This window comes from Thalassophryne amazonica, chromosome 3 (genome assembly GCF_902500255.1).
Source record: "Thalassophryne amazonica chromosome 3, fThaAma1.1, whole genome shotgun sequence".
Taxonomy (NCBI): Eukaryota; Metazoa; Chordata; class Actinopteri; order Batrachoidiformes; family Batrachoididae; genus Thalassophryne; species Thalassophryne amazonica.
Window position 1 is genome coordinate 76933102 of NC_047105.1, and position 12831 is coordinate 76945932.

A 12831-nucleotide genomic window follows, 5' to 3' on the forward strand; every position below is an offset into this window, starting at 1 on the left:
CGAATTCTCTCATTCATCAGGTTACTGATGCACGAAAGCACAGCTGTGAATAGTGCCTGTGCCACACAGAGACAAAACCTCATTCTGATTTTGGGGCTTAGGCCTGCAGCATTTAGAAAATGCGTTGACAGTAAATCAAACCGGTGGCCGTGCACGAGCCCGGGCGTGCATGCGCGAGGCGGCGCCACTAACTGTAATTATGTGGCTAAAAGCTCCTCCTCCGCTCCTTCTTAATCCCTCATATCCTCTAATACCGCCCAACACATTTGCGCACAAAGTGCCAGCTGCCGTCCAACAGCTCAGAGAAGTTCCGAGGCTCCGTGTTTGGGACGTTTATTGCCCCCGAGGTCTGTGTGAGGAACAAAAAGGTAAAAAAAAAAAAAAAAAAAAAAATCTGACACCTGTGCACCGTCAGGTCGAAGGTGATCTGTGTTTGTTAGTGATTGCTTTAGTGTTATGATATTAATTATTAATCTCTTTCCACAAGTTAAATGTCATCATGGAGAATTTTATGTACTCGTTTTAGGGAACAGGTGGTTACTTCGCATGCCTCAAATGTGAGGTTTTTTTTAAGACGTAGTTCTGTAGTTATTGCATAATACTGGCATTTTAAAACGAGACAGTTGTTCAAAATAACGCCAGCGACGGTGGGCAAGAGGTTAGTGCGTTTGGTTTCAGTGCGGAAGGTTTCTGGTTCAAATCCCACCGCTGCCACATCTCTCCCTGCAGTGTAGAGTTGGGTTTGTAAGGGTAAACCTTGTGCCAGTTCAACATGTGGTGACCCTAAGTGAAAAAACAAGACAACAGCCAAAGGGGCTTACTTTTTGTTTGTTTTTAAAAATACAGCCCTGCTGTTTTGTAAGTTTATTTTTTTTATTTTTTTTAAGGGTAGTGTAATTAAAAAGTGATGCTGTTATCCACTCTGGTTTCATAATCGATAATCTTCTCAGATTAATTCAGATTTGCTGCAATTTATGAAGCTGTCTGAATACCTGAAGTCAGACACTGTAGTTGCCCGTTGGGAGGGGAGTGTCTGGTTTAGTTCTACTTTGTGCCTTTCAGGAATGGAGACAACCAGTTACCGCTCGAAAAAAAAGTTGAATGACATGAGACCTAACGTACTGTATACACAGCAAAATTTGACTCGTCTCTTTGTCCTCTTCGCTAAATGTGTTCCATTCTGTAGTCATTGTGCCTCCCTGTCCCTCCAGAACCATCCCATCTTTGGTGTGTCGTGGTTCTTTCGGTTGACATGGCCTCGTTTGACAATGTAGACAGCACCCTTACTCCTGTGGATTTTATCCAGCTACAGGAATACATGGAATGTAAGTTAAACTTTTTCCATATCCTGTTGTAATTGGAACAGATGCAATTATGAAAGATTGTAGGTTTAATTTCAGTTGACTGTTATGATATTTAAGCTACAGTGTGTAGGGCATAGGGGTACTTATTGGCAGAAATGGAACATAGCATTTATAACCATTTAGTCATTCGTGTGTAATTACCTACAACAACAAATCAATGTGTTCCAACTGGACATACTTATTCTGCCTTTGACATTTTGCTACACGCCCAGAAGAATGAGGAATGAAGAGGAATCAGTGGTTGTTCCCCTGTTACACTGTCTACTAGTGCACGCTAACGAGTTTGAGAACCTTTATTTTTGCAAAATGGAGGACCATATGAGTATCACAAGAGAAGGCAAAGTCTCATTGCTGAAGAAGTTTAAATGTGAAAGGAAACAAAACTGACAGTGCATCATGCAATCTGCAAATTCACCACTAGATGTCACCAAATCCTACACACTGTTAACTTTAAGGACACCAGAAAAAAAACAAAAATACAAGTCATTGAAAGATTTTTAAATTCGTTTTTCATTTGTTAGTTGTTTACACCTTTTCGCTTTTGCACTAATTACTATTGAAACATTAAAAGTTAAGTCCAGGAAGTGTGCTAGACAGGAGACCCAACTGATTGTCAAATCTTAGATTGAGGGGGAATGTCACAGATTTTGTCTGAGCAGTGAACCACCTCTTTACCCTTGCAAGATTCCTGAACTTTGAGTGAGGGCTTTCTCAATCAATCTGTGTTTTCTTGACTTGTGGAAAGCTTTTGTCTGTGATTATGTGGGTGTCTTGTGGTGGGTACATTGGTATTGTGAGGCATTCTGTCCTTGTTTAGGGCTTTCTGATTCCTGATTAGTGTCTGTATCAGGCCAGGCCTGGGAGCATGTGCTAGTGCTGTGCATCACGGGAACCACCTTGGGTCCTGGACAGCAACCGCCCAAGCACACAACCAGTCCACCCCCACCTCTTGCAAGTAACCATCTGTCTGCCACAGCTAGATGAAATGTGGGTGTCCCCTTGGCCTTCTCCAGCCACTGGGTTCCTCAATACTCAGGCACTCATGCTGAATCATGACCAGAGAAACGCCCTAAATGGCCAAAATGTCATAACTGACATTCTCTTACAATGCAAGTGATACTCCTCATGTTAGTTTACATAAAGCATCCATATTTGACAAAAAGTCACTTCAACAGTACCCAAGGATCCTCTGAAGACACCTAGTTTAAATGGCATCTAGTTGTTACCTTAGGACACTGCTTAGCATCAAAGTCTCACATCCACAACAGCAAATGTACTTGGAAAAATTCAAACATGTTCTTGATAGGTGCTGAAGTTTCTTATGCCCCTTCACGCATAGTGCAAATTTGATCAAATTGTGCATGAAGTGCATATGAAGCAGAAATCATAAGCAATATGTGTAAAATCATAGCTGCCACCAACGTCTTGTACACTTGTTGCCTCCAGCAGAACCAGGCCCCTCCCTGGGCCTGGTTCTGCTGGAGGTTTCTTCCTGTTAAGAGGGAGTTTTTCCTTCCCACTGTAGCCAAGTGCTTGCTCACAGGGGGTCGTTTTGACTGTTGGGGTTTTACATAATTATTGTATGGCCATGCCTTACAATATAAAGCGCCTTGGGGCAACTGTTTGTTGTGATTTGGCGCTATATACAAAAAAAATTGAATTGAAATTGAATTGAATTTGCTCACACCAGCAGCTGAAAGACAGAGTGTGCTGTGAGAGCCCATTGAACCTTCTTGCAGCAGGTGTCGGCCAAATTCGAGGTGACACGCACAAACATCTAACACTGCTCGCATGGCACTTACAAAATGTGTGGCCATTCGCACTATTAACATGACAACAGTCAACAGACAATCACTGTTGCGCTGGATGTGAAATTTGTCTAAGTACCCACATGAGTGTGGCTTTGCAAACAGACACAGTGACACGTTGGTGTGTGCACTGAACTGACGGGGTGTGGCCGCCGACAGGAGCAGCTGTCGAGATCCCTGGTTCTGGACATCCCAGCTGGAGAACATGTACAGTGTTTGGACGGACATGAATTAACAACTGTCCACTGTGACGCGTGTGTGTCTGCTTGCTGTCATCACGTGGACATACATGAAAACATATATCACTGTTGAAATGGGCTGCAGCGAACATGCACACGCTGTGCACATTGACAGGCTACCCCAGGTGATCCGGACTGCCAGATCATAACACGCGGCGGGTGGTCTGAATGTCACGCCACCCACATGAGCTCTGTTCCACATGACGAGGTGTCAGTCCTGCGGTGCACCGTCCACAAGAAGTGTCGGGCAGGACACGTGTGCGGGGCTGGCTGGACATGCCGCCAGCATATGTGGACATAAGAGTGCCCTGCATCTCATTCATGTCATTTCATGACTGTATGTCTGTGACCATGGGTCATCTACAGAGGAACAGACGGTTCATACTTGTATTGCCCGCTTGATATGAAGGATTCAATAAAATGTGGTCTTTTTATATAGTGTGTGGTTTTATTTTTTTTTTTAAAATACGTCCATGTCCTTCTTGATATCAGTTGTTTTCCCGCGCCTTTCACAGGACAGCAATGGTAGCTCAGTGGTAAAGTTTCTGACTTGCAACCAGAGCTTTTGGAGAGTGCAGGTTTGAATCCCGTGGGTGGCATGTATTTTTCATTTTTTTTATTTTTATTTTCACAGCAGCTGTGCGATGTGTAACCACATCGCTCAGCTGCTCACACGGTGTTCCCCTGTGCATGAACCCTCGCAGCAGCATCGTTCATGCCTGTCTGTTGGCTTGATGTTTTCGTGGTTCGCTCATATGAGCTGTTCCACCGTGAGTCCCCCTGATTTGTACTTATTCGTACTATGTGTGAAGAGGCCCTTAGGGATGTACCTTGACATTGTTCCTGTTTGTGATTTTCATGGACAGACTCTCAAGGTGGTTGGAGACTGTGTTATGGATGTATCAGGGAAACATCTCTACCTTTTGCAGACAACACCGTTTTTTTAATGTTAGGCCATGATTCTCTGCATAAGTTTTCACAAGAGCTGCTGTATTTCATGTTCCTGTTTGAATTGTTTGAATTAGAATGAGACTTTACAATGACATTTTGTGGGTGGGGCCTTGCCCAAAATTAGTTACGGAACGAGTCAGTGAAATATTAGCTTTAGTTAACAAAAGGTAGTTATACTGTAATTTAATGCACACATTAGAAATTAGCTAACTTTAGGATCCATCCATAGATACTTGACACAATCTAATACACAACCTCTGACGGTAAGAAAGTAAAGTTTATTAATCAAGCTAGATAATTACTTAACATTAACCAACTACAACCTAGTTTTTTGGACAATAGACTTAAGTTAGCCATTGCAATGATTGGTGGGAGGGAGACGGATGAGTTGTTCAACTAATGTTAAGAAATAGCATGGTTTACTTTAGGGCTGGCTGGTGTTACATTGCAAGATCCTTCCAGGCATGAATATGGTAATATGTATTGTAATAATTACACTTACTGGTAAGAAGGATATGCAGATGTTTTGTACACTGCAAGCTGCTGTTTTTACCTTAATTTTTTTGGGCGGGGTAGAGAGGGGTGGTAATTCCAGAGTGCCTTTATTAGAGAGAGTGGCAACATGACAAGTTGAAAAAAATTGGTCACATGGCTCATGGTGCCATCTTGAGGCTAAAATAGCATTTGCTGTTAATGTGTCTGCATTTAAATCCAGCTATTTTATATATTTATTTGCTGAAAATGCCGGGTTGTTGTGCATCTGGATGCACAAATAGACACAACAAGGGCTTCAAGATGTACAGATTCCCTTCAGATCCGAACAGAAGAAAAATTTGGCACAATAAAGTCAGCCGTGTGAGATGGAAGTGACTTCATCATCAAAGCTTTGCGAGGTAAATTTATTGTTCAGTCCCATGTACAGTAAAACTCATTTAAACCGTGGTCGTATAAACCAGATATTCGCAGTCACCGGACAAAAAAGTCCCAAAGTTTTTGTATTTTTTCCATGTAATAAACACCGTATAACAGATTTTATGCAGCGGATTTTTTTGTTCACATCAGATAAAATGTCCCGTCTGATCACAATGTATTTCCATTAAAAACTCAGAGCAGTCTGCACGTGCAGAGGTATAAATTAAAGTTCAGCTCTGACACTCGCCGATTTGTGGAAAGCGGGAGAGGAATCATTTCTGTGATTAAAAGTCCGATCTGTAGTTTTTCAAATGGTGCTCAGACCCACAGCCTGACATGCACCTGTTAAATCAAACACAAAAGGCTGTGATTTGACACTTTTCTGCTTTTAATCCTTCGTCTTGTTGTGTGTTGGGGGGGTGTGGCTGGACATTTTGGTGTTCTTTTCTTTTCTTTGCTCTCCAGGTGGTATGCAAACTGATTTATTGTCTGTGGAGAAGGTGCTGGCAGAAGAGTCCTTCACCCTCATCAACATGATGTGCAGCACCTGTGGATGGTGCTCACGTGCAACCTTAAAGACTTTCAGCTGAAGCAGATAATGAGATGGCGTTCTGCATTTAAGTCATGTGTGATTCAAGCAGAATTGCCGGGAACTCGACCTTGTGATGTTCGTTTGTGAGACGCTGAGGACCGCGCCTGGGTTTGACACATCGTGCCTGTGAAGGAGGAAGGGTGAGGGACACATGCTGTCAGCACACATCAGAGGTGATTAATTGTTTGACTAATTGTTAATAGTAACTTGGTATTTTGTTACGCAGTATATTTGAACTTTGATGAGAATTGTGCAGCTCGCTTCTCACTGCCGTGGCATGCGGACTGATGATCCTCCACCTGTTGTGAGAAGCTGCTCATTTACATAAAGCTTAAATACAGACCTGAATGTGTTGCTGATAGTGTGTGCCTTTTGAAGGATATTAGTTGTAGCTGCTGACTTACCTCACCTTTTCTATCCTTCGCAGAGAGTCGGTTTGTCGTGTCCACCTGGGGGGGTGTTTGGCGGTGAACGTGGGTCCAGAAGCGCCAGGCTTCGATCCTTTTGGGCGCTGGAGAGCGTGCCATCCTTCACTCCGCCAGACTGACGCAGCTTTTGTTTGTACACTTTGTTATGCACCAAAGGGTGGAAAAATAAATTGTTTTGTTATTGGAACCGCTTTCTGGTTATTTTAGCTCTGGGTTCCGTCAGACGCAGGTCCGCTCCTCAACCCGCGTCGACACATAACACGTCTGCCATCATACTATAATAGTTTTTACAGCGCGCATGCTGATAAATGGATCAGAAAAGTCCACATCACATTTACAGCACAAAGTCAGTAAAAGAGGAAAATGTACAGCTTACCATTGATTTGGAGGTGATGATTGTAGAAAGAAAAGCTTGTTGAGGGTCAAATTAATCCATAATAAAGCATAATCCAGAGACAGACCTTTAAAACTGTCACACACGTTAGTGCATGACACGGAGTTACAGAGCTGCAGCTGCATAAATCAGGCTTTAAATTAATTAAATAAATCATCATAAATTGTAAATTTCTGTAAATTTGATAGCTTAACTATTTGATATTTATTTTGATAGCACCTGTACCTGGATGTGTTGCTGTATGTGGTTTGAATGATTTAAAAAATGTTGAAAACATAAAAGTTCCATTCAGTAGTTCAGTGCAGTTAGACGCAAAATGGCACCATGTTCTGAATTGACGCCACTCTCCAGTCAAGGCACTCTAGGTAATTCAAGGCTTAATTCAGGGGCCAAGTACCCCTGGTGACCCTGTTAGACCACGGTTGTATTTAACATGTTCTCCAAGCATTCTTCACCCCACTGAAATGGCTTTGCATGTAATAGCACTGACCTTGTACACTAACATTGCTATTGCTATTTATTATAGTGCAAAATCTGAAAAAATAATTCCATCTGAATTACTAAGTGTCACCATTGGAAAGGTCTTAGAAAGAAACAGTTGTGGGATTGCTAGTCTGGTTCAAGATAATTCAGAAACTTGAATATCTCATCCTCATTCGACTGATTAAAAATGAATTGAAAAACAGACTGATGGAGCCATTAGTCACTAGTACCAGACATCACTCTTTTGCAAAAGTAAATCAGCATGCTTCTCTTGTGTCCTCATTATTGCAGCTTAAACTCTCTCTCTCTCTATGTATATATGTGTGTGTGTGTGTGTGTATATATATATATATATATATAATGTGTGTGTGTTCTCCGGTGCATCATTTGCCTTCAACACAAGAACACAAAATGCAGGTGAAAGTTGTCCCGCTGGGGTTAGAGCTAATGCAGAATTTCATTTAGACACCATGTTGACAGGAAACAAAGAGTTGTATGGGGCTAAAAATACTCTGCAGTACATGCAAAAGCTTTGACAGAAATGAAATGGGTTTGTAGGCTCTTAGCGTCTGGGCGTGTATTTGCACTGTTGGATAATGGATGAATAGATAATTACACCTGCTCTTTGCAGAAACTGCGAAAAACAGAGCTGGAAATCATTTTAGCTTTCACATCAGGGTTTAGCCCCAGGTATAGAGTCACCAACCAGAAAAAAGTCTTGTGTTTTAGGTCTCATGAGCGATGTAAGGAGAAATGATAAGTGGGTAAAGAATTCAGTCATAAAGCCCTCTGGACTCTATTAGTGACATTTGGAGCTCACAAACTGCACTCAAAAAAACATGAGTGTTGTTGGTTTTTAGGTTACATGAACATAAGTCTAACATGTAGCTTCTACAATATAGAATCAAGTTTTATGTGTGAACACATTCAAATCATGTAGTTGAGTAACAACTTAACCCCTTAATGCCTATTGTCGCATATATGCTACAATATTTGACTCAAATATGCAACATACCAAATTGACCAGTATGCCTGTCGCAAATTTGCAACATACCATTATTATTATTATAACATAAAGTCATTACCAAAATACCAAAATTACTATTTATTTTTTGTGCAAAAGTGAAATTAATAATCTAAACATTATTTACCATCTGCTTAAAGGCAAAAACACACAAAAAACATTTTTTTTATATACAGCTATATAAATTCAGGCATTAAGGGGTTAAAATTGAACTTGCTCAGTGAACATAATAAAATTATGGAAAATATTTCCACCCAAGTAAAATGTGTTAATGTAGCCAGAAACAATTTTGCTGAATGACCTAAATGTAAATTTGTTGGGTCAACATGATGAATTTGCGTTAATGTTACTTAATTACCATGGGTCAGGCCAACTAGATTTGAAAGGGTAAATGTCACACAAAAAAAAAACAGTAAGTCCCTTTGGCTGCTTGCTTGTTTGTGCTTGGGGGTTGCCACAGCAATTCCAAGGTGGATCTGCAAAAATTGTGCTGATCCAACACAGAAAAGTTGAGTTGACATGTAACTGTTCTATTTCAAAAGTAGCTGTAACTACTTAGAGGGCAGGGGTGGTGGCCAAGTGGTTAGTGCGCTTGGCTTCAGTGTGGAATGTTCCCAGCTCAAACCCCACCCCTGCCATATTTCTCCGTGTCATGGGGAGTTGTGTCAAGAGGGGACAAACAAGGGAGAAGCTGAAGGGATTTACTTTTTTTTTTTTTTTTTTACATTTACCCTTACAAATCTAGTTGACCTTAATCGGGGTAATTGAGTAACAGTAACACAAATTCATCATGTTGACCCAACAAATTTACAGTTAGGTCTACATTTACCTTTTCAAATCTAGTTGGCCTGAACCACAGTAATTAGGTAACAGTAACGCAAATTCATCATGATGACCCAACAAATTTACACTTAGGTCACTCAGCAAAATTGTTTCTGGCTAAGCTAACACATTTTACTTGGGTGGAAATATCTTACATAATTTTATTATGTTCACTGAGCAAGTTATTTTTTGAGTGTGATTGTTTATTGTGCCACATCTAATGCAGTAATTTCACTCACATTTAAATTCCCCCCCTCCCGGCAGATAGCAATTTGAGAGTGAAAGATGTAATCAAGGAGTTTCACCCTGGGGGTCGGCAGTCCCAGCACAGTTTTGGGGAGGTGAGTCACCATGTGGTACCTTCACAAGCCCTCACAGCCATGGATGTTAAGTACAGAAGCTCCTCATGTTACGACGAGGTTGATTTGTCTCCTCAGTGTGTCGATGCAGAAGGGTTCTGTCTGTTTCTCAAGACCTACCTCGAAGTGGATGACTTCCCCAAAGATTTATGCCAGCGTCTTTTTCGTTATTTTCAACATGTAGAACAAGATGGGTCTGTAAAAGGTTCTATGCCCAAAGGAGGTAAACCCTTTTTATCATGTCTGACTTCTTTTTTGATAACAGCATTGTACGTGTTTAAAGAATGTGCACGTGTTAATGGGAACATCATGAAAAGAAAGCCACTTTATTGGATCTTAATCCCAGCACTCACCTGTTTTATCTGCAAAGGCTGTAGGTCTAGTTCTGCACATTACTGGATGTATTCTAGTAGTATTAATTTGATACAGTACTATATGTACTATTTTCATGCAGTAATTATACCTTGATTTTGGAAGATAGGCATCACTTTGGTACTTTGTACACCTCAAAGGTTTCTCCCTTTTAGGTGGTGTCTATCTCCGTGATGTGTCCTGCTACTTTTCTGTGCTGGAGGATGGACAGCCACGAGAGAAGCTGGAATGTCAGTTGACCTTCTGAAATCCTTACTAATAGTGCATCAGCCGTTTATATACATTCTACTGAAACATTGACACATACAGTTTAGAAGAAGTTGTATTAAGCAATGGTGTAACTGCTGATTTATTGTTTTGTTCCACTCCCCAGTTACTTTCAAACTTTATGACAAAGATGTTAATGGCATTCTGGACAGTTCTGTAAGTTCACTGACAAGTTTTTAATGCTACTTTTAGTATATGATGTTTGTATTTTAAGGGCCATATCTTCCCTTTTGTTGTTTGAACCCAATATATACAATTTAAATACATGTTATGGTGCATCCATTCCAAAGAGTATCATAGGAATTGTGAAAAATAAAGGCACATTACCCATTGTGTCCTGAGCCCTTTTGGGGATAGTTTATTCTGACAGGCTATTAAAATCAACTTTCTGAGATATGAAATAGTGTTAATAGATAATCTATAAGCATTTTTAAATAATTTGGGAGTTTTGGTGTAATTAAAAATGCAGAGCTATTTCCTTGCCTGCGTTTCTGGGTGGTGCATTCATGTGCACTGTAATATTAGACATTGGACGTGGAAGAAAATCAAATAACCGACATGGATTAAATTTTTTTTTTAACAGCTTTTGTTCTGAATTTATATAGCTGTATATAAAAAAAATGTTTTGTGTGTGTTTTTGCCTTTAAGTAGATGGTAAATAATGTTGAAATTATTAATTTCACTTTTGCACAAAAAATTAATAGTTGTTTTGGTAATGACTTTATGTTATAATGTTATAATAATAATAATGGTATGTTGCAAATTTGCGACAACAGGCATACTGGTCAATTTGGTATGTTGCATATTTGAGTCAAATATTGTAGCATATAGGCGTTAAGGGGTTAACATAACTGCAAAGCAGGTAGCTTAGTGGATAAGGAGCTGGGCTGCCAATATGCAAATCTGGCTTCAAATCCCACTCATGCTGCCTGTCTGGACAAGGCACTGTCCAGACAGGTGCATTGCCTTAGTCCACCCAGCTGTTAAAAAAAGGGTACTGCGTTGGCTGGGGAAGTAAAATGTGAGGCATCATTGTAAAGCATTCTGTGCATCTGCTAGATGAAAAAAATGCCATAGAAAGGCAATCCTTTTACTGAATCTCTGAAAAATTTGGGTTGAGTCCTTTAAATCAGTAACCCCAAATAATCAGCTGTGGTTTAGAATTACAAACCGGTGCGTGTGTAAATTAAAAACACTTTGTGAAAAGTAAGACAATCTTCTAATGAAACAAGTGAAAATTCACTTAAGATTTCTTGAAATTAGATGAGAAAACTAATTTTGAGCTTTATTTCATGAGTTGTAGACAGTGTTACATGTTTTACAAATAACACAGCATCTTAAATCTTATGGTGAGTAAAAAAAGCTTGTTTCATCTCAGACATGACTCAAAACACGGTTTCCAAAACATTTCTCCCTAAGATTTTGAAAAGACATATTTTCCTAAAAAATAATGGTAAAAATGGGCAAGTTCAGTGGGGTTTTTTTTTTGTCTTATATTAAGTGTAATTAGATATTTTTGGCTTAGATGTATATACTTAAGATTTTTTTTTTATTTTTGCAATTTCAATTTGTTCAGGGCAGTAAGGTCCCAAGTGTGTTTCCCACCTGGTCCTTTCTGTGTGGCGTTTGCATGTTCTCCCCGTGTTTGCATGGGTTCTCTTCGGGTGCTCTGGCTTCCTTTCACTTCCATAGAGATGCAGGTTAGGTGAATTGGTGATTCTAAATTGACTGTAGGTGTGACTGTGTTTGTTTGTGTGTCAGCCTCTGAGAGAGAGACTGGTGCCCAATGATTAATTGTTGGTGGGGGCTCCAGAACCCCTCTGACCCTTAACTGGACTAGGCGTGTTCAGAAAATGGATTGATGGATATTGTTTGCTTGAGTCTTGATACACTTATAAAATCAGATGAGAGACTTTTATTTATTTTATTTTATTTTTTGTTAATCACATTGTAAAAAACTGAGCCTAACCTGTAAAGGGCACATCAGTATCTGCAACAGTTCTCCTCAGGTACCTCCTGTGTGTTCTGAACTCTGCTGTCTCTCAATCAGGAGGTGGATCGTATAATTCTGCAGATGATGCGAGCTGCTGAATACCTGGGCTGGGACGTGTCTCAACTCAGACCAGTAGGAGCTTTCTTTTGATGTGTTTCTTTTTTTTTTTTTTTAGGTATGCCTACATGATTTAACTTACCGTATTTTCCGGACTATAAGTCGCACCGGAGTAATATATATATATATATATATATATATATATATATATATATACACTATAAGTTGCATGGACATACAGGTATGTTAACGTGAAAAGTTCAGATGATAATATTGTGACACCTACCGTTTTCGGGTGCATATTTCACCAGTCGTAACTTATAATGTGCAGAGTATGATTTTCTTTTTGGTGGCATTTTTTCGGGCCTTCTCCGTTGTCTTGTTAATTTATCAGTAATGTTGACATTTTTATTTTTCTATGGTAGTCAGAAGTCGCAGGAACAGTCACACAAGCCTTGAGTGCCCTCTCGTGAGCTGCATTTTACCTACGGATATGTTTGTATTTTGCGGACCACATTGCGAGCCAAACCATAACCCGCACCATCGCTGAACGGTTCTTTTCTAACATACAGTATTACCTGCTGTGGACCATAGTACACATCAGGTGTCAGCTACCGATGTTCGTGCAGCACCTACCTGCGCAGCTAATGACCTCCCCGTGGTATCGACGCCTGCTCCTTCCAAGTGCAGACGCTAATCCTCTGCCGTCGCTCACCCAGTGCTCCCACGCAGCTCTCAGCGTCAACTTAAACACTTTGCTCACACT

At 40.3% G+C, this 12831-nt stretch overlaps 1 protein-coding gene across 2 annotated transcripts in view; it reads left to right on the top strand.

Annotated features, from left to right (window-relative positions):
* The first annotated feature begins 213 nt into the window (after window positions 1–213).
* dgkab (diacylglycerol kinase, alpha b) overlaps window positions 214–12831 on the top strand; it is a 44338-nt gene continuing 31720 nt past the window's right edge. Inside the window, exons 1-7 of one of the 2 annotated variants that reach the window (XM_034166869.1) lie at window positions 214–368; window positions 1212–1325; window positions 9282–9358; window positions 9455–9599; window positions 9904–9978; window positions 10122–10171; window positions 12066–12140. In XM_034166869.1, the coding sequence (XP_034022760.1) occupies window positions 1253–1325; window positions 9282–9358; window positions 9455–9599; window positions 9904–9978; window positions 10122–10171; window positions 12066–12140 (495 nt within the window). In that variant the 5' untranslated portion in view covers window positions 214–368; window positions 1212–1252. Of the gene's footprint in view, window positions 369–1211; window positions 1326–9281; window positions 9359–9454; window positions 9600–9903; window positions 9979–10121; window positions 10172–12065; window positions 12141–12831 lie in introns of those variants that run through there. The other variant, XM_034166870.1, reaches the window with a different exon arrangement.